Below are 22,439 nucleotides of genomic sequence, written 5' to 3'. Positions count from 1 at the left end.
ATCATTTATTACCTCTTAACGTATTCCTTGTTGTAGGACCCCTGTATAACTCAAACTGCGCGACCATAAAATAATAAGAAATAGTTTACACCCTTTGATCGTTACATCACACAGTCCACACTCCTATGAATGAATTGTAACCCGAACCTGTTATATACTCCATAGAAACAACAGCACAATAGCTGTCCGGTGATTGGATCATTAGGCATGCTTCGACAGTACACTCCGCTCTTTTCTAAGGGAACTGGTCAGAACAAGTTTGTTCGAGAGGACCCACCTTGTCTGGGCTTTGGGGGGTTATCGAAGACACCACCTATCTCGTGAACATTACCAACAACATTTTACTGGCCTTAAAAATTTGAGTTAACAAAGAAATATTCAGCTAACAAGAGTCACCGTTGCTTGATAAACAAGAAAAGTGTGGTTTGAATCTGATTTTCCTTTTTTTACTGCTGGATAGAGGGGTGGCTATGCAATAAAGACACCATCTTTTGAGGTTGAGGAAGGGGGTGCAGGGTGCAGGTGGAGACCACCATCTATCGCTTCCTGGACTCTGTTGGAGTGAGTAGTTTTGACCAGCTCCCTTAACGATGAAAAATATCGCCTTCTGAATTGATGAGAAAATAGCATTGCAATGGGAAAGAACCAGTGAGAAAATAAACTGAATAATCCCAAACGACAAAACATCCAGCAATCTCACAAGCAGCGCAGCCACTAAGGATCCAAACAGTTGCAGTCGCAGTTGCTGTAAAGGCCGTCCATGTTGTGCAAAAACGAGCCCGGTGACCCTTATTTTTTATTGCATTTTTTTAACATACGTAACATGATTACCAACTGGATGAAGTTTGAGAAATTTTTTATTACTTACTCTTTTACGGGGGAATCACCTTAAACACAGAAGTTAATGGTAGGACTGATTCTGGGAGTGAAGGAAAACGCTCTGTCGACTGGTTTTCTTGCTAAGATTAGAATCGACTTAAAACACGACACATCCCAATACTGGTAAAAGTCTCTCTTTAATGATATTCTGTATATCACATCTCAAATGGCTTTTTACAAATATTTCGCGTTGCTAAGACGACCAGGACATTATTACAGACAGAAGTAAAAGCCAGACAATTAAAAAAAGGAACGAGGAAAACACAAAACCCCGAAGAACAACGACAGTTTTCTGTACAGCAGGACCTCGGTAGATTTTCCCAACCCAAGTACACAACATTGGGCAGTTCGAGACTTTTCCGCCATTAAAAGGAGGAAGGAATATCATTGCGTGTATGGGGTCTGAACTACGAATAGTCCCAGGAAACTCAAACAAGCGAGCGCGCGCGAACTTTCCCTCTCGCGCGCGCTCTCGCTCGTGTTTGATACCAAGGGTACTTCGTCCTTCAAATTCGACCAATAGAATTCTTCTAACAGTAACCTTCCGCCTTTAAGGATCAAGTCTCACATTCAAGTGAGGTGCTTCTACTTGAACTTTTGAGTCTATGGATGAAATCCTAAAATGTGACCATTCAAACGAAAGCATGCAAGAAATACGTTTCTTTAGAGCCATTTGTTTTTCAGTTTGTATGAATTGAAAAATTAAAAGTTTGGGACAAGTCTGTTTTGGATCTCTAAACAGCGAACGGGTCCAGGATTGGATACTCCAAAAAGGCAAATTTTCACGCAAATTATTCGACCTATGATTCCCATACAAACAATGTTATTCGAACCTCTTTCAAAATGGCGAAAAAAGCGCGAACTGATCTATTATACAAGAAAAATAGACTATTGTGCAGAGACAGCCTGTAGTGTAGGTTTGTCTTCAAGTTTGTCGTACTCCAAGTGAAATTCCTTCGGCACCTTTCTCCACGTTGTGCAGTCGAAGAAGTAGTAGGTACTCCGCTCGTACGAGCTCGTTTTCAGTTGAGGTTCCACGCCCGGGGCACGTGTTAGCCACAGTCTTTCGTCTTTGTGGTACCGCCAGTCACGTGAGTACCTGAAGAGGAAGACCAATCAGGTTTGAGTTCATGGCTAACGCACACGGCCGCAAGATGAACTAGATTACGCCGTCACGTGTTATTTGATATAACGAACCCCTGGCCCAAATTAGCCTGTTCTTGGCTCTCAGATAGTAGGGCCCGGAAAAATGAAACGCGCGGGAATTTTCGCGTTCGTTTTTGCCCTACTATCTGCAAGTGAAGGGTAAATGGCTACTCTAAACCAGTGTAAAGGGCGATTTAGACGGTACGATTTTGTCTACGATTTGTCGCATGCGACACGCTTACGCCATGCCTACAACACGAATCGCGTCGTGTAAATCAACCTACAACATCCTTACGACAGACGCACACAACACGAAAAATGTCGTAGGATTTTAAAACATGTTTTAAAATCCTACGACAATCGTAGGTAAAGGCAATGTTGAGTGGCGAGAGTTGTGTACGATTTTTACATGACGCAAGCAGCGCGCGCTCTAGAAATCGCATGCGACAAATCGTAGGCAAAATCGTACCGTCTAAATCGCCCTTAACAAGTCGCACTTGTGTATGGTGCACCGAGCACTACAAAATAAGCTGCTACTGGAGAAGCAAACAGGAATGTGCCTCGCAGTTGTTACTTTGGGAACCAGTTCATGGGAAAGGTCTAGAGGTCGCTCAGCTCGAACTTATATCGAACAAATAATCTAAAAAAAAGAGCAAGGCTGATTTCACGGTCAGGGAAGTATATTTTCCAATATTTCGAAAGGCACGGCCTTTCTTCTTCAGGGTATGTTTGAGACTGACCCTGTGGCAAGATACGTTACAATTTAAACAGTTACAATAGATACCTGAAAAAAGGCTAAAGTTACATAAACAGAAACGTTACAATTTGAAATTTGAAAATACAACTGGTAAATAGGTATAAGCTAACGTTACAACGTGGTAGACGAAAACAAAATACGTGACAATGAGTTAATTACATAACTTAGGAAGATGAAAGACGGGAAAAATGTTCATGTCTCATCTCTCCGATTAAGACCTAAGGGTTCAATAGTTTGACCTCTGTCGATGAGGTATGCCTCTCTAGCTTTGCGTACACTGTCACGATTAGATTTGATGAGTTCGAGGGGAATTAGTAGCATGTCAGAAGCGTTATGGTCGTTGGAAAGAAAATGTTCTGAAACTGTGGTGGGTTTGGAACTGCTTGTTTGTTTGTCGACTGGTCTACGGTGTTCGTTAAAACGGTCTTTAAGTCGTCGTTTTGTTTCTCCTATGTATTGTTTGTGGCAGCGGTTGCAGTGTACCATGTAAATAACGTTTTTAGAGTTACAGTCTATATGATGAGTAATATGTCTAGTTTCGCCGGTAGAATGAAATGTGTAGCTGGTACGTCCATCTGTTATGTAGTTGCAAGTTAAACAGTTATATCGAACAACTTGAAGATACCTCCGGTCTACCCCGTAAAGAAGTACCGATGCTTATGGAACAGTGCGACCTATAGAAGAAACTCGTCATGTCGGTGCGAGTGCACTCGAAATAATATTTAACAATTATTCCACGAGCGCACGTTGGATATGAGATGTTAGATAGCCAACGAGGTGCGCAGCGCCAAGTTGGCTATAATCATCTCATATCCAACAAGCGCGAGTGGACTAATTGTTTTATTAAAAACAAGAAACATTGCTAGTTTTTGCTGATTTCGCTTTGCAAGAACAATTAGAAGACAATTTAATGGTCTCTATTTCTCGGGCATGGTATAATGGCTCATATACCATGGCCGTTAAGCCAATCAACTCGCTCGAATTGCATTATACAATGATCCAGTTTTTAATAATATAATATGTCGATGTACTTACAGTTCAGCAGCCGCAGCCAACTGAAGAATATCCCCTCCATTCGTATAGTAAAGATAGAACAGCAAATCCTCATTGTACCGACTAAGTTTTATAGGAGCGAGCTGCAAATAAAACAGAACCAATACTCAGTTCATGCAGCTGGAACTATGACGAGCAACAATCAGCGTGAAAGATTTACCTTATCTCTAATAAACGAGTTTATCCGGTATTCCGATGGTACGTGATAATCTGCGGACAAAGAACGACAATTGGGAATGAATCAGAGACCATGTTGCAGTCACGATAGAAAACATAATGAATCACCGTTACAGTCAATCTACATCGCGCATGACCAGTATCTTTCAAATTTAAAAATCGCCAGCGAGATTTCAGAGTCCGCGTAGAAATTTCCCTAGTTTATTGCCGGTATAAAACTATAAACTTTTCTTTACATTACAGCATTTTAAAAGTATTTAAAAAATAACCATTGTTTCCGAATTCCCAAGTATTTTGAATTTTGTTTTTCCAGTTAATGCGTCTTCTTCGGAAAGATTTCCAGGCAGATATCTTCAAGATTCCACTCAAATGCCAGACATTACAAAGAGGAATTCAAATGTTCATTTTATTCCCGGGAAAAAACTAGAAATGTGTGAAGTGGACTGGCTGTAAAACAAGAAGCAGAAGACAAACGGGACCTTACGGCTGAGAAACGGAGGCAACAGAGGAAAAAGAAATTCGCTTTGCGGTGCGGAGCCTCTGGTCCACTGAATCAACTGCATTCCGCAAATTATCCTTTACTGCTATTCCCGTTTCTTCTCTTCCTCTACCGACCCGTGAAGGGCAGTTTTGCCGTTTGTCCCCGCTTTCGTCAAGTAATTTTGCCGAGCAAGGTCTGAAGACTCGGATCGAACTGGCATTTTTTGCACTGGTTTTGTTTGATTTGGTGGCTCTGATAATGGGCACGTCCTAATGGCCTCTGGCCAGATTCATGCAAGCCCCTTTCCGCAAACACGCATCCCAAACATGTGTCTTAGTGGCCCATTGCCTGGGGCTATAACCATGAAGTCCACAGTTCTGAGTTAGGATGTATCCCAAGTACTGCTTGACTTCAAGTTCAAGCTTGCTGTCAAGGAACAGTACACTAACGGATTCACTCTACTTAGGATTATTAGCGCCTGTTCAATTTAAATAAGGAGTTTTGAATTTGGTGGGATAGGTCAATTAAACGATACCAGAGCGCTATTTTATTTCAACTACCAGAATCTTTCAGTTTGTCGGTTCTCGTACCAATTGGGCTATTGGTATTCAAACCTAACTGTCAGTACAAAATTTTAAAATGAAAGGGAAAACGAAATGCATTCTCCTTGTCGTGGTACAAAGAAACCATCGTAAAAGTGGCCTATTTGAACGCACGACTTCTGAAACAAGTTTTTTTCTTTCCGTCAAATTAAAATCATTTGTCGGGAATAAGGTAAACTGTTCCAGGACTTTTGAACAGCATTGAACGAGAGAAGACATGCCAATTTTCGGATCTCTTCCAGTCTGCAATGACATCCTCTCTTACGTCACGTGATGGTGAGAGTGAGCGCCTGTGAAGCCTTACCTATTTCATGTGGTCTGCACGGACTGTCCGCAAACGGTGAACCAAACGTATGATAAAGGCTCCTGTAATTGAACGACAGAACTTTTAATGCACTTGGTAGAGAGATGTCAAATTATTTGAACCTAAAAATGTTCTTTCTAGTTTAACTAAAACAAAATAAGATTACGAGAAGAGAATTTAAATATCGTAGAGTTGGAATTAACAAAAACACTTCATAAACTCATTTATATGCGTCCTTGAAGGAATGACACAAAACGTACAGTAAAGAAAGGAAGATGTCTACTTACTCTGGGGAATTAAGGTTAAGTCCTAACGTCGTAAGATCACTGCAGAAATAAGAGATAAACAACATTGCAGCTTCAATATGAAGTCCATGACAACACTTAATGAAGATAAGAAGATCAGAAGGGTACATTTAATGAAATCCGCCACCGTTAGCTGTTTTAACTTTACAAAGTTTTTAGGTTGGAGATCAGACTTGACTTCGTGTGGTGTTCTTGGGAAGTCACTTCACTCGGACAATGCCTCTACCCAACCAAAGTTATTTTAATTCAAGTTACGAGGACGGAAAAAAAACTGTTGAGTAAGATGGGCCTTGGGATGGGTGCGGTGGAGGCTGCAATAAAGTGCTGCATTATTCTCACTTCGTTTTGTTTGCCTATCAAGATCTAGCTAGCTGACCTTTCCGGGGTAGGGAGGGGTGGGGCGGGCTAATTTTCTTTTCATCCCCACTTTAAGATAGCCCTCATTTGCATTTCGCACTAGATTAAACAACCATTCACTTCTCCAATTAAATGAAAAAGGTATAGTACTCAGGATCAAGGGATGTATTACTGTTTGGGCTCAGAACTAGATTAGATTTCGTGAATTAAGATAAGAAAACGACTGAGTTTATTTATGATTATCCGGAATAGCGAGCCATGCACGTTGAAAATACCTGGGTCAAGTGACTCATATTTTGACGGCATAATTTTTCATTCTCGTGGAATTAGCTTTAAATAGGTTCTAGTCCAGTCGATGCATGAATAGACCAATTTGCATATTAAAATTCTAGCTTTGCTCAGCGGCTTTGGGGAGTAAAACAAAAGAAATGACATTAAGGTTCAGAGACGAATGATTAATTTCTGTTGTTTATTCCCCTAAGCCTCGTAGCCAAGCTAGAATTTGAAAATGACATTAGCATAACGACATGAAGAAAAAACTGATCGATTCTTTATGTCGTTATATCATTATGTTGGAAGTGTGCACCAGGCTTTATATAGTGCTATATCATCATCATCATCATCATCATCATCATCATCATCATCATCATCATCATCATCTAAAAGTGCACCTTAGGAGATTATTGCAACCAGGGTTTTGGGGCATAAATTTTAACTTCCTGGTACAGTGACGAGAGCGAAATTCTGGTAAATTGTATACTGTAATAGGAAATGCACAGAAGCACACTTGACTGACCTTCCCAGTGCTAGTGTAACAAGATTTGGTTCCGTTTCCGCCGCCCTGATGAATGTTAACAGTCCTATCATTCCAAACTGATCCGTGACCATGCCTTTAGGAATATTCGAGATCATACCTGAAATGCAACCGAAAAGACAGTAGCACCACTAAGAACAAGGGACTTAAAATGACTCAATAAGTAATGGGAAATGTATTGAAAAGTAGAGCACATTCCAGTAAATTATTGGGCGCCGAGTAATTTCAGCTGATTTGATGTTACCAGCACGGTTATATAATTAATTGGATTTTATTGAGAGCCATCCTAATGTCAACTTATCCAGACTATGCGCGAGTCTTGATGTTACACCTCTCTCCATCAACTTGATAAGGCTGCTGCGTTCATGAAGCACCCTGAATGGACTGATTTGTCAGGGGTTCAAAGGTGTTTACGGCTCTAGGTTCTTGCGCTTAAAGATGTTCGGCTCTATGGTTCTAAGGCAGAAAAAATCAGGGCTCTAGGGCTGTAAATGACTGTATGGTTTTACTTCCGGATTGCGTTTAACCAGAATCAGCATTTTTGTCCCGGGACTCAAAAAGGATTAGGCTCTGAGCTCCACGGCAAAAATATCCGGGCCGTAGGGTAGTAAAGACTCTACTTTGATAGCCTGACCTGTCAAAGAAAGTCTTCTAAACTGCAATATTGTGGCCAGCCTGGGTTAACTTTCAGACAGACAAATGCTAATTACCTGAAGGTGACGTCTGGATCCCTCTGGGTGGTTGTTTATGATTTGACGAGTTTGACTTCGACTCTCCCGCTGCATATCTGGAAAAAAGAAAGAAAGAAAGAAAGAAAGAAAGAAAGAAAGAAAGAAAGAAAGAAAGAAAGAAAGAAAGAAAGAAAGAAAGAAAGAAAGAAAGAAAGAAAGAAAGAAAGAAAGAAAGAAAGAAAGAAAGAAAGAAAGAAAGAAAGAAAGAAAGAAAGAAAGAAAGAAAGAAAGAAAGAAAGAAAGAAAGAAAGAAAGAAAGAAAGAAAGAAAGAAAGAAAGAAAGAAAGAAAGAAAGAAAGAAAGAAAGAAAGAAAACATGGTTGCAAAGTTTCAGTGCCCTTACAACAAACACTTTGCTTTTTGAACACGAGCTGTAGCTTAAGTTCCATGACTTGTCAAAATACGAACGAACGTAAGCAGCGACGACGAAAAGAGCATAGGAAAACAAAGACTCAACCCTTTCAGCTCTGACAGTGATCAGCATCAAATTTTTCCTCGTAATATCAATGCTTATTTAACCCCTAAGGCCATGAGAATTAAGGATATGATCACCCAGAGTGAATTTTCTTGATATTTAATAAGAAAAGTATGGGGACAAGATAGGAAATGTTTTTCTTTGATATTAGGGGTTAAAGGGTTTAGGAACAAAAGTGCCAATGGCAGTCCACATGTGTTACAGATTGGTACATGCCATCTGTGAACTGACTCTTCCAGCAGACCAGTTTTAACAAACTGAAAGAGGCTAACATTCAGGTTGTTTAACAATGTACCTCGCGTCTTTTGCAACATCTTTCAATGCCTGTTCATAAGACGAGCCTCCTCTGAGATCTGAAAATTATCAACAGCAAACAAGAACAAATGAAGGTACATCGAAGATTTTAAGGTTTCTAAAAAAATAATTAAAAAAGAAACGTCAGTCATTTAAATTTTAATGGTCATCAATATGTTTTGTTATATACTCAGACTTTCACTCAACAAAACGAGCACTGATTGGTCACGTGCCACCGATCAAACACAAATGTATCCCGACCGGGATACAATTCCGCAGTTGTTGCCCTCTCAGCTGTTTGCTTGTTTTGCTGTGATTGCTTAAGGGAAAGTCTAAAAATATAAAAAAGCACTTAATGTATGGTCCCTCGGGAAACTAGTTAGTTTTGTTTTCCCTCGAATCCTGATGGTTCAGGACTCTCAGGAAAACAAAACTAACTGTTTCCCTCGGGACCACACATTAAGTGTATAATATTATATTATTGATTTCATTGAGAAGACAAGAAGTGAGACTTCACCTGTTCCAGGAAAAACACTAGAGCTCGTATTCATGACCTGGAAAAGAAAAATGCTGAAATTCACTTAAGGCAGCTGGCACCAGTTTGAAGCTCTTATACTCTGAGGGATCAATACTACCACTCTTTATCAGTTGTTGTAACAATGATGGTATTAAACAAATGCCTGGTTATTGGCAAACAAGTCATGATATTGATATTGTTATTTTTCATCCTTATCAACGTAAACTATACCGTGAAGTAAACCTTAAAATACTTGACAATAACTCGGAACAATTGGTACCTCTTGAACGTTAGACATATGTGAAATGCCTAGGTGTTCTCATTGACGATGATCTCTCCTAAAAGCACCATATTAACTATATTTCCACGCAAATAAGTAAAGGTATCGGTATTATTGCAAGGCTTAGACACTTGGTACCGCGTACTACTCTTCTAAACATTTACCGCTCGCTCATCGAATCGTATATTTCCTACGGTCTCGTTGCTTGGGGCCAAGCCACGAATGTTCATCTAAACAAAATAGTCATTTTACAAAAGCGATTATACATCTCACAGTGCTCCTCTTTTTGCCTGTTCGGGAATTCTACCGATAAAAATGCTTTACTTCAAATTGGTTGCCTCTCTGTTACATGACATCGAAAATCATTGTGCTCCTCCCAATATCTCTGAACTCTCGCTCTGAACAGGTTCATTCCTATTCTACTCGTTTCTCAGTAGCTGGAAGCGTCTATATAAAACAGGCGAGAACAAATCATCAGTTACTTTCTTTTTCCAGAGTTGGTGCGAAAATATGGAATGGTATCCCCCATGAACTTCGCAAGCTAAGGAAAGCACCTTTTAAACGCAACCTGACGCACCTGCTTTTGAAAATACTTGAAACTGAGGAGATGAATGTTGATTTGCGCTACATTGACCTTTCTAGCTTATATTTGTATTTTAACTGACTAGCTTTCTCTTTGACCTGTTATTTTTCCCCTTAGGCTAACGCAATTTATGTATGTCTGGCTTAGTTATAACCTTTAATTATCACTACTATTATCTATTATTTATTCTTATTTATTCGCTCATTTATTTATTTTTAAAATTGTGTGTGTGTGGGTGTGTTTGTGCGAGCTTAGTAACTATATATTGTCAGTTTAAGTAGCCCGCCTAGAATAGCTCTGCTAACTGCGGGCTACAAAGGCCTTTTTTTCAGTTTGTAAAAATAAAGTTAACGTTGTTGTTGTTGTTGTTGTTGATAGTTTCTTGACATAATAGGATGTCATATCAACCGATAAAGAGTGGTACTATTGACTCGGAACTGCTTAATGCTTTAAGGTGTAACATGTTCAAATTGGTGCGAAAATGAACAAGTTCAATATACATACTTGTTGTTTGGACAGATCCTGGGAGGTAGAACTTTCTGTTTGGGTATCTGTAAATGAAAAAGAAAATTAAGAAATATCAATTCAGTTAAGGGTGACATATTTGCAACAATTTCTATAAAACATTTGCATATGTAACTCGCAAAATCCTAGCCAGGGCAGTTTGCAAGTGCATTAAGTAATATATCAAACACGAGAAAGCATGTTTCATCAGATATCCAAACACTGAGAAGTAGGTTGAAAGAACGAGGCGCAGCCAAATCTTTTTTTAAAACGACTTCGAGGTGTTTGGATGTCTGCTGAAACACACTTTCGAGTGTTTGATATGGCTTCTCAAATGATCAATAATTCTTGGAGAAATACAAGCCTAAAGTTGGCAAAATTTTATGGTAATTAGGATCACATGTCCAAACCACGGTCACGATAGTGATTTTCTTTGTTTTCTTTTGATGAATTATTAATGAGTTTGAGAAAGTATATTAAAATCAGGGTGCAGTGCTAACCGGCAAAAGACCAAAAAAAGGTTCAAGAAAGTACGGGTAGGTGGGCTTTCACTGCTGACTTGAAATACAGGTGTTACAATTTAAGGTGCTAAACAAGCTAAAAAGGTCAATGTCCAACCAAAACCTTACGCCCATACACTGCATCTCCCAAAATAACTTATTTCAAATTACTATTATTATTTTTTTTTCTTTTCAACATAAACCAACTGGTTGTATTTACTGCCCATGGCAGTAAACATGAGATAATAATTCAACCTTATTTAATGGACACCTTGTGCTCTCTTTCTACCTTATTTTTTTTATTGATGAGGGGCTATTGTTATTTCCATTTGCTGGGAGCTGGTGTTTAATTAAGGATCTATATGATTATTTGGTTTTATCAAGTGAGTTAAGGTAATTTGGTCACCATAAATAGATTTGATAACTGACGTTTTGAGAGTTAGCCCTTTTGTCAGAGCGAATCAAGGAATTGTGGGTTGTGTGTGGTTTATATAGTGAGCAAAATTTCTAATTTATTCTTGTTTCCATGTTACCATGCTCCCATCCATAGCATAGCCTACTGCTCACTATATACAGGACTAATGAAGGGCTTTTGCTTGAATGTCAGCACTCGAATCTCTTTATGGTGGCCGAATTACCTTTTCAACTCCGTTGATAAAACCAAATATTCATTTTCAGTCTCCAACCAATGCAACACCACAGTCTTAAATTAACAAGCTGAACTGGCTTCATTTTACATTGAGAAAGAGCTTGCGCTACATCTGACATCACTTTTATTGTCTGCACTCTTATAGACAATAGCTACGAGCCAATCAGCGCTGGAAATTTTGACATTTACTGTAAAATATAGCATAGCAAAGAAGAAAAGTACAGTACCAGACTTGAACGTATTTGAACCAGGGAGAGCTGGGAAATCTTCATTATGGATTGAGAAGTCTGCTGGAGGCTCTGCGGGTTTGGACACCACACCGTAGCTGGGTCTGCTTGCCAGGCTGTTAGGGGGTGCACTTACACCCCCTATACTGTCCAAACGTGCCACGCCCTCGACACGACTCAAACTCTCCAGGCGGCTTCTGTTTGCTAACGCAGGGAATTCTGAGAGGTCTAAGCCACTGGAGCCACCTTGGGACACATCGGAAAGACCTGTGCAAAATTTCAAAAATTTTTAGGACATGACTTATAGAAAATATCTTGGCATTCAACATTTTCAACGTTTTTAGGAAAAATAGTGTGCTCAGCCTTATTATACCACTGTAAAAGTTGCATGACAAAAGGAACATCATGAAGCAATTCATTTTTATTGTCTCTGTTTCAGTAACTCACAGCATGTGTCAAGATTTGTTGAGCAAAACCACTTTAAATGATGTAGAAATGTGTTGGTGGCCTTAGCGTACAATGTACATACCTTGCCCCACCCCAGAGAAGATGTGCCGAAGAGATTTTGGTGAATCTGGGGCACCTGCAAACACAAAATCGAGACTAAAATAAGATAAAAAGCAATAAACAACTCCCCTAAATAAAAATGATGAACTTTTATGTGCCACTAAACCCAATAATAAATTATTTGCCTCCACTTACAATCATAACAGTGTTAATGAGATTATAACACAATCACAGTGAACTGGGAGTTACTGCACCAGTATACTTTAGTTCCATGGTGTGCATACACTTTGACCTCTTAGGTAGGTAACTAGGAAGGTAGGTAGGTAGGTATGTGCAAACTTTATTTCAATTCAGATTATAGAGTAGCAAGATAATGCTAGTACCTCTGAATACAGAGTGTGCAAGAATAAAATAAAATAGTGAACTAAAAAAATCTGTACAAAACTATTATATTATAATATATTCATGATTGTTGCAATGATTATCCAAATTCTTGACACAAAGGGAACATAAATTTTTCATATTCCCCAAGGTAGCTTTGTTTTTTGGAAGAGAAAAAAATTATTTTATATTGACAAATCCTACCTGGTGGTGCAAATGCTCCAGAAAAAAGAGGAAGTCCAGAGCCACCCATGCCCTGAAATTAGAAAATAATGACATTAAATCTTTAGCTACAGTAGATGTGATAGTATCCATGAAACAGAAAACAGTGTTTTGTGAATCTATAGCAACAACAAAATTCAATAAATTTGACAAAAAAAACCCACAATGTTACTACAATGCTGTACAAATAGTTGAAGGGATCTGTACCTGTGAAACACCACTGGTTGACTGACTTCTTGTGAGACCAAAACTTGACATGGGACCCGGTACAGAACTTGCGCTCGAACTACTACGACAAATATAAACAAAACAGCAATAGCAACAAGATTAGCTCACTCTCATATAAAGTTCTGCAAACCCCCTTCTGACTTTTTCTTCTTGGATATCTGAGTCCTTTTAAGAGTATACATGATACACGCAATTCACCTTCATGTACAAAGCTCAACACACAGGTCCCTGAATTTCATGTACAGTAAGCAGCTACAGTACTATCACAATCGAGAAAGAGTATGTCATTTCTGTGAGAGGTTGCTAAGAAAGGGTTGTAAAATTAACACAATGCTTCACTGAGAACTCATTCAAGTGGGATTTTGTATTTAAAGGCAACTGCTCGTCCAAAGCAGAATATTTTCATGAGTGACGTCATAAAAGACAGACTGGGATATAAGTAGATGGCGTCTAAGACTTGCTAATAACCTCAGAAAAGTACCTCGTACATTTTGAAACATTTTTGGTTTCAAATACAATATTTGTTAACAAATGATTTATTTGTGTAAGTACATCACAACAATACATGAAAGGAAAAGTTTATAAATTATCTAATGACTAACTATTGTTGTATCTTTTGAAGTTTTGTCTACATGGAGGATTAAAGTTAGGCTGAGTAGATGCATACATGTAACGTATTCAAAAAGTCAGACATGTAAAATTTAAAGTAAGCATTAAGCAGCTTCTTTGCCTTACTTTCATTATCTAGTTTCCCTTCAAACAACTCGTTTAAAACAATGCCGTTGTTGCTATTCACTGCAAGTTACCCAGCATGCACTTATGAAAAAAGTGTAGGTCAACATTTGACTGTTTTCCTTTTTAAATAATTCAAGCATCAACCACTGACAGTTCCACACGACATACCCCCCAAGGTTAAGGCCTCTTGGTTGATGCGTTTGTTGCTGCTGGGGTGGCTGAGGTGGTGTCATTCCGATTGCAGGAATTGGTGAACTTCTGGATGAACCGCTAAACATTATCAGGGATACAAACATGGCCACAAGATAAATATTATATATTAATATTAAAAACTGCTTGAAATTCTCCAAACAATTTCACAAGGTTTGCTTCTTGTCTCACTTTGACAACTGTTACTGTTAAATTTACTTTACGCAAGTCTCATAATTTTAAATTAACAGCACATTATGGGAATCGACATTCCGACTTGTTTACGGTTTTTATGGATCTGAGAATGAATATGGTTAATTTAATACACTTGTTTAAGTGAAGTCCAGTAACAATTGAGAACAAAATGCTATCACAACTGAAAGGTCTTACAAAACTTAACATTGACAATAATTTTATAAAGTTGCAAGTGAGTCGCTAGTGAGCAGCGATAATATAAATTATCCAGAGTGGCCCATACAGTTCACCATTGATTTTCGGTTCCACCGAATCACCACCCCACTTAATTTTTGCCATGACTAATGTCTCTTAATGCCAGAAACATTGCCATGGCCTGTCTTAATGTTGAATTAATACTCTCATTAATTTTAAAGAGAAAAACAAAATCATGCAAATTTTATCCCAGTGGGATGTGTACATCCAACTGAAATATGCAGCATTATTAAAATAGCAGTTCATAGTTAGACACTTTGCTTATAGTCATAATTTGATAAACCTCATATAATCTTACCTTGATAATGATGATGGCATGGATATCGCTCTGCTGGTCTTCGGCAGACTATTGAGCCCACTTTGACTACCAAGGTGACCAGGACCAGGGGGCATCTGTCCCATCACACCACGTGGACCCATTGACAAAATACCTCGACTGTAAAAGAATATAATTTTAAATATAATTTACAATTTGCAAAATGAAAAAACCTCCAATAACCACTGATTCCTAATAAAATCTCTGTTTAATATGCAACTGTATTAGAAGTATGTAGCAAACATTAAGTGACTGGTTTTCACCTTGCTGACTGCGATGACAAGTTTCCTCCCTGTGAGCCTGCCATGTTATGAAGACTTGAAGGAATACTGGGTACACCAGGTGTAGTTACACTCCCTGACAATGATGCCGTGGAGTGGGTGGGACCAGGATGTGACAGGCTTCTTCCAAACTGGGTGAATTTATACAATAATAAACACTGAATTTCCAACCAAAAAATGTTACTAATCCCTTACTATTATAAATTATAATTTTAAATAATTAGTTGTAATGAAAGATTAGGGAGTGTGTTTGAAATGACTCTTTGGGGAACTACAAGATGACATCAGGGTTGTCGCTAAGCGCCGGCTGCCGGCGAAATTCGCCAGCTGGGAAAGAGGTCATCACCGGCTGAATTTTGGGTGGCAAGCACTCGGTTAAAAGGGCAATGAACAGTTCTTTAGTTACCCACAAGCAATTGTTCGCTTTAGAATAATATATTTCAAGAGAAAAGGTTGAATAAACTCCTGACTACCTTGAGTATCGATGCCATAAAGTAATTGAAATAAAGTCTTGTTTTGAGAACTTGTTTACCGTGTCCTCTTTCCGTTTTCTGCGTCCGCCATCTTGTCAACACGAAGCTTGGTAGCCCCCGCATTCAAGGCATTGCGAAAGATTGGGAACGAGTTTGTTACCAGGTATTTGTGTCAGATCGGAGAAAGAAGAAGTCTTTCTCTGTAGCATGACAGAGAAAAAAAACATGAAGGAACTTCTTCGTAATGTTTTAATACAGCTTTTAATTGGTTAAATTTTATTGCTTATAACATGTTTATGCTCATGAATAGCAAGAAGAACTGGGCAAACGGAGGAACAACTAAACAAACCAGAAACGTAAACGGTCCGCCGAGTGCTCGCCGGTGAAAACGAACGAACGAGAAACCGAGTGAACGAACCCGCGAAACTGGATGAACAGCTGAACGACCGAGTGGACAGCTCTTTTGTTTGCAGTTCTAAGCGTTTATAAGAATCGATTTTCTGATATTCTAGTGCAAACGTAAAAGCACTTATCTTTTCGGAACGAATGGAAAGTGATGTAGCTTTCGTTCTCATTACTTTAATGTTAAGTAAATGTTGAAAATCTTACGCACGTATCTTCATTTTTAATGTTAGAGTATACACGGCATTCATGAAAAACGGGTTTTAGTTAGATTAGATTAGTTGTAGTTAGGTTTTGAATTTTGTTTAGGAGAGTTAGGTTATTTCTAATTTTTAAAGTCCTGATAGATTTTACCGTGTTTAAATAAAGAACTGTTCTTCTAGTGAGCTCACCAAAAAGAGAATTAAGAAAACAGCATAGATTGACGAACTGAAGTAAAACAAAGCACTGTCTGCTCAGAAGCCAGGTCTGTCATTCTCCTTAGGGGCACAGTGAACAGACCTGGTAGAGAGTTCAAGGAACGCCAAACAACGAAAACCACATGAAGGGAATATGGAAACGTCAAAGCGAGGGAGAAAATTTTGAATAAATGCAGGGTGAATTAATCTCGGTACCACACGTTTCAAACTGCGGCACCACTGCTGACCTTCTCTTTAATGGTTGTTTCTTTTTGCATAAAAGAGCCCCTAGATTTCACCAGAGTGCACCAAATTGAATTAAAATTTTCAAAATTTCCTGGGGAGGCCCCCCAGACCCCCCTACTGGGAGGGGGCGACCCCCTCCCATAACTACCCCTCCCCGTCGGCTACGGCGACGGCAGAAGGCACTTTGCGCGTTCTTTAGCCGGCTCAATTTCTCTGCTAACCGGCAGACAAATTTCTTAGCTACAACCCTGTGACATCATTCTAAATGGCAATGAAAAAAAGTACAATACATGTGCCAAATGAACAAGATCTTCTGGTATGCACAAGGCAAGCACATGATAACCCAGCCACGCCAAAAGAGTAGTATTTGCCTCCTTTGGTAAATGCAATAATATGTATTTTAAGAATTGAAAAAATTCTTTGAATGTATTGTTGTTTAATAGTGAGATTTGGTCATAATAGTTTTAGGGGAAAATAATGAGTTAATACTGACAACACTTAAAATAAATTTAAAACAAAAATTAGTTACATCACCTTACCAAATTTAAAATTTAGACAATCAATGTGCTAGCAATACAGAGTTTTGCACGATCAGAAACTTTTGCTATCCAATTACACTGCGGCTGTGTGTGATATGTGGCTTGAGTAAGGTTTAGTGAGTGACACATCAATGCACTACATGTAGGGAAATTTACTTTCACATATCATTTACTGCAAAAAGAATGGAAGATGTCTTATCCATACCTGTGCTGAAGACATTCCTCTTGGAGCACTTGGTGGAACCTGCATGGAGTTGACGTTTGGTGGAAGACCTGAAAATAATCAAATGAATGAAAGACTGATTGTACTCAGCAGTGTTCCAGATAAGAGTGGGCTCTCAGGTCAAAAACCCAAATAAGCTGGCTTCCTGACCAGCACAAACTGAATAGTGAACTTAACAAGATTAAGAGAGAACCACACAAATGGATAACCTCAAAATTGGCCATTGAATTGACTCTTTGACTTTGAAAGTTATCTGGAACACTGTAGTGTATACAGTGTACATATACCATGACAAAATACAGTACAATTTGTGATATTGGTGGGCATGCTGTCCTAATAGTTAGTCTGGCAGACTCTGGACCAAGCAGACATTAAACAGGCTGCCTTCTAGGCCTGTTCAAGGTCACTGTGTTGTGTTTTGTGTTCTTGGGCAACAAACATTACATTACTTACGAATTAAGGTTACAAAATAATTGTATATTAGCTATATATTGAGAAATAATGTCCAGTGTTAAAAAGGTCTTTTTTAAAAAAGTTAAACTGAACTCTTACACATGTTTTAATAAGTTGATGACATTGTTTTCTTTGCATAGAATTAAAACCCTTGAAGTTGTTCATGCAAGTTAAGTTAATTCAGGCTTGAACAGGATTTGAACCCATGACCTCTGTGATGCCAGTGCAGCACACTGCACTTCAAATATGTTTCATATATTCATATTAATTTTTTTCTTAAGTTCATACCTGAACCTGGGAAGCCTGAGCCATAAAAATTAGACTGATGAGGTCCTGGTGATTGCATGCCTGACGGAGTGCCATACAGACTTCCAAGATGAGGCTGGAAGAAAGAAAGGTCAAAATAGGAGTGTTTTAACTTGGTGTCTTTAACTGTGGCATTTGTAGATGAAATCGTAGTACAGCCATAAGACCATTCAAATGAAAGCTATTGACGATATTAAACTTTCAATAATTACCATTAATTTCAATTCCCAATTAACAGAGCTCAAAGAAAGCCTATTTTGTTATTTTCCACACAAAAGAGGTTTGAGCACGAGACATACAATCATGTGTAAGTTACTAAAATGTGAAGAAAAAAGTGACGAGGAGACCTAAAAGAGACCATAAATTAAACTTACTTGTGATAAGGCCTCCTCAAACTACATGTAAGGCACTGAGATAATGACATGGTGTAAAGCCAATAGCAAAAAAGTAAACTGTCTAAAAGGTATCCGTGGAGATTTAATATAACTCAAAGTCATAAATAATTTTAGTCTTAATCTTAAGAATGCTCTTGAGAGAACTTGCTCTATAGTTGTCCTTTCCCAAGGGTCCTTAGCTTTAGGAGTGTCACAACTCACAAAGCTATTGACTTATCGCAATAGACCCTTCTCCAAAATGGCAGCAACAGATTTGAATGAGTTAAAATTGAACTGAATGAAAAACTGATACCAGCACTGAAAAGAGCACCTTTAATTTAGTAACCTTGCAAAGTTTCAGCATATTAGGTGTTATATTAACTTAGGAAATGCAAGATGAAATTAATTTACAGATGTTTGTATGACTGGGAGTATACGTCATACCCCCAATCATACAAACGTCTGTAAATTTTTCATTTTTAACCTACATTATTTTTCTTAACTGATATTACACCTGATATGCGGAAACTTTGCAGGGTTACTAAAGAAAAAGTGCTCTTTCTAGTGCTGGTATACGTTTTTAATTTTAACTTATTTGAATTTTCGACTGCCATTTTGGAGAAGGGTCTATTGTGGGAATTCCAAAAGGTCATTATTTGGTTTGACTCCTGTGGCGGAAAACGCAGATTTTTTTCCAAATACGCCTGTATCACAGACTGACAAAATACACCTTCCTTGATAATTCAACATGCTTAAAACATATATACAGTACCATCACATCGCTTCCACTGCGCAAGAAATAAATGTACCTACCTCCTTCTCAGGGCGGTGAGGAGGAAACATTGAAGGATTAAAGTACATTCCAGCTGACCCATAATCATCATCCCCTTCATCATTGAAACCAGTGAGCTTTTTCCTCATGGAACCAATGGCTGCCATGTTTTTTCTGCCACCTAAATGAACAAATAATCATATTGAGAATGTATATAACTCCTGCTTGGTGCAGTGTTTGAAAATTACTTTCACCATACATTGTGTAAAACCTCATGTATAAGCCGTACTTGTAGATAAGATGCACCCCCAACTTTGGCACTCGATTTTGACAAAAAATAATAACAAAAGAACAGTGAAGTTTGATGCCTCGTACTTTGTGGTAAACATTAAGCTTAACAAACTTATGTAGCGAATTTGAATGCTTTTTACTGTCAAGTCTTACTTTTCATACCTTTTCTGGACGGAAAATTTTATTCCCAGAATAAAGAAACTTGTCCATTTAATAAGATTTCATTCGCATTTTAAAAGGCAGTTATCAATAACTTTGAAATTTGTTTTGGTCTGAAGACGGATTGTGCCATGAAACAAACAACAGCTAAGTAACCAGGAGTTAAGTGACTTTAGAAGCCACCACTGCTAGCAAAAGCAATGAACAACAACAACAGGTTTTCAGTTTGTCGTATGTTTATTCATTGAAATCTTAAGAAGTATTTATGACCTTAATTTGACAGATTATACTTCCCAGTGGAGCTGCACCCCCAATTTGGAGGCCAAATTTGGGGTAAAAAGGTGTGGCTTAAACACAAAATTTTATGGTAATCGTGGAGGTCAAGGGCAGTTTTAAGGGGGTTGAAAGGTGCACATCTCTCAAAATTTTCTCAAGCTTGCAATCTCATTTGGTGGGTCAAATGACTTAACTTTCAAGTACAATATTTAATGCCTTGCATATTAGGATGACTTTCAAGAAATAGCATGTCCAAGACTTCATTACCTGGAGAAAGTTCTTGTTGACCTTTTCTTGTTGGAGGAAATGAGTATCTGAAAAAAAAAATAGAATTCAAGGAGAATTTACTTGATGTGCTAGAATTCACCATGTGGGACTTGAAAGTATGTAATGAATTTGTTAATTAATGTATAAAAGTTCTACGCAATATTCTACTTACTGGTTTAATCCTGAAAGTGGATCGCCCAAAGGGCGATGATGAGCCATGAACACAAAATAACAAAACTATAGCAAAGGATGGTAACCTGTGAAGGGAAACTTCAAATATTAGAATAACAATAGATGTTTGGCATTACATGGGACACTTTCACACCATGATGGTAAATGACCATTTTACAGACTGAGAGGGTAAATTGTATTCTGTATGTGCGACTGTTCATTCATTAAATGTTGTGATTCAAAACTTTTTTGGTTTAACCATTTTCAAACCAGTTTGATTTTTGCTTCCCTTTGTCTCAGATTACGATAATGAATACTACAAAAAGGAAAATAGAAATTAAACTGGTTTGAAAAGTTTTAAACCAGAAAAAAAAAATTTAAGCCACAACAGTAACATCTGTATACCAGGAAGATCAAACAAAGAGCCCACTGTGTTAAAAACCAAGGGTATTAATTAAGATACCCAGTTACATATACCAACCAATCAATAATTATACATGTACTTCATTCAAGATCAACAAAAAACAAACAAACAAACAAACAAACAAAGCAAGGGGATTTCAATAAAGTTTAAGAGTAGAGAGTAAAAACTACAAAGTAGGTGGCTAAAGGCAGTTCAATTCTTACTAGAATGCTGTCATTTTCAGAAAAAGAGCAACAGCCTCAAATGTTGTCAGATTTTAAGCCTCGAGCTTACGTAAAAAGACCAAAAAGTAGTGTGGGTATCAGTAAATCTTGTAATTTGGCTGTAATATAATATACAGTTGGCAATAGGCCTTATCACGGTTTTCGACGCCATTTTGACAAGTAGGCAAACAGGCTCGAAATAACAGTGTTTGTATGGAAATCCGATGTCAAATAATTTTCATAAAACGTCTTTTCTGAAAAATTCATGAATTGGAAACTTTTGGCACTAGGAAAAGGATTTTAAAAAAATTTGGAGGGATGTAGCTGTGCCAGAAAGCGTCCAGTCGTGTTTTGAACTTTCCATACATTTCCCTGTATTTTTTCCTGCGAGCTATTTTTAGAGCAGTTCACGGCTGGTTCGCTAACAGACAAATGTATGGAAAGTTCATAACACGACTGGACGCTTTCTGGCACAGCTATATCCCTCCAATTTTTTTTCTTAAAATCCTTTTCCTATTGCCAAAAGGTTCCAATTCATGAATTTTTCAGAAGCGATGTTTTATGAAAATTATTTGACATCGGATTTCCATACAAACACTGTTATTTCGAGCCTGTTTGCCTACTTGTCAAAATGGCGTCGAAAATCGTGATAAGGCCTATACCACAGTATAGGAGAAGATACCACCAGCATGCCCCTGCTGTTTATTACATGTATCTGCAGGAGTAATCCATAATTGAGCTTGGCAAATATATTAATATATTATACACACATCATCTTGAGGTCTTCTTGTGTAGGCTTTCTGACAACATTAATATAAACAGCTGTATAATGTGGACATTTCTAAACGTATTATACCACAGGTTATCTGCTTGTTACAATTATGTTACAAATACCACAAGAATAATCTTAAGCATTTATCTACAACGGAACAAGGTATTTCTACTACTGTTAACCAAAATAACTGAAGTCTTAACAAAGCTACTTCCCTTGTACATTACAAGAGAGATATCTATTTTATACATGCAAGTTAATATGTTTACGTGAAATTTTTTTGTGGTTCTATAGATTCAAAGTGCCATTGCACACTTCTTACTTTCAATCATTCAGAACACAAATGATACACATATTCGCGCCTTCTTTCGAGCGAAGAACGAATCTTATTTGTTCCATATCTGCCAAACAAGGCAAGATTACACCAGAATTTAAACCATTATTCGTTGCAATTATCCCTGTCGCTTATCAGTATAATCGATTTTATAGGTTAAGATGTACTTATAGACTTACCTGCTTCAACTTGAAACGACAAAATTAGCTTCAGACAGATATTTTTAGGGAAAATTTGGCTACAGTTCCGTAGCTTTCGTGTTCAAAAGTTGTGTTCACAAGTCCGGACATGCGTGATACACCATTTCGCTGACCAGCGGCGGGCTCAAGGGTAGCTCTTGAATAATGCAAAAACAGCAGCAGAGTGAAAAACAAATAATCTAAAAAAGAGCAAGGCTGATTTCACGGTCAGG

At 38.1% G+C, this 22,439-nt stretch overlaps 1 protein-coding gene across 4 annotated transcripts; it reads right to left on the bottom strand.

Annotated features, from left to right (window-relative positions):
• Positions 1-997: 997 nt before the first annotated feature.
• Positions 998-22,349, bottom strand: LOC146470325 (CCR4-NOT transcription complex subunit 2-like). 4 transcript variants are annotated; one of them, XM_085122418.1, is made up of 23 exons: positions 22,207-22,349; positions 20,296-20,380; positions 20,124-20,170; positions 19,172-19,311; positions 17,967-18,060; positions 17,208-17,275; positions 14,927-15,075; positions 14,646-14,783; positions 13,877-13,978; positions 12,953-13,034; positions 12,728-12,779; positions 12,165-12,218; positions 11,636-11,902; positions 10,260-10,306; positions 8,893-8,929; positions 8,377-8,434; positions 7,586-7,662; positions 6,858-6,975; positions 5,687-5,725; positions 5,400-5,461; positions 3,996-4,045; positions 3,818-3,918; positions 998-1,978 (listed from the first exon to the last, which is right to left on the bottom strand). In XM_085122418.1, exons 2-23 carry the CDS (start codon positions 20,340-20,342, stop codon positions 1,768-1,770), a joined length of 2,040 nt encoding a protein of 679 aa, XP_084978544.1. In that variant the 5' UTR covers positions 20,343-20,380; positions 22,207-22,349; the 3' UTR covers positions 998-1,767. The 4 variants fall into 4 exon arrangements, with proteins under 4 accessions (XP_084978544.1, XP_084978545.1, XP_084978546.1 ...); XM_085122419.1 differs by having other exon boundaries at positions 12,953-13,031; XM_085122420.1 differs by lacking the exon at positions 13,877-13,978.
• Positions 22,350-22,439: the final 90 nt, after the last annotated feature.

This window comes from Pavona decussata, unplaced genomic scaffold (assembly GCF_977016875.1).
Source record: "Pavona decussata unplaced genomic scaffold, jaPavDecu1.1 SCAFFOLD_114, whole genome shotgun sequence".
Taxonomy (NCBI): Eukaryota; Metazoa; Cnidaria; class Anthozoa; order Scleractinia; family Agariciidae; genus Pavona; species Pavona decussata.
Note: the sequence above shows the minus strand (reverse complement) of the source record. Positions and strands in the feature narration are given on the sequence as shown.

Bases quoted from the DNA above. Each gene is read 5' to 3' on its own strand.
- LOC146470325 (XM_085122418.1), bottom strand. From the start codon at position 20,342: ATGGCTCATCATCGCCCTTTGGGCGATCCACTTTCAGGATTAAACCA. The intron at 19,312-20,123 runs GTAATGAAGTCT...TTGTTCATTTAG, and splicing joins TCAACAAGAACTTTCTCCAG to GTGGCAGAAAAAACATGGCA. The intron at 15,076-17,207 runs GTATGGATAAGA...AAATTCACCCAG, and splicing joins GAGGAATGTCTTCAGCACAG to TTTGGAAGAAGCCTGTCACA.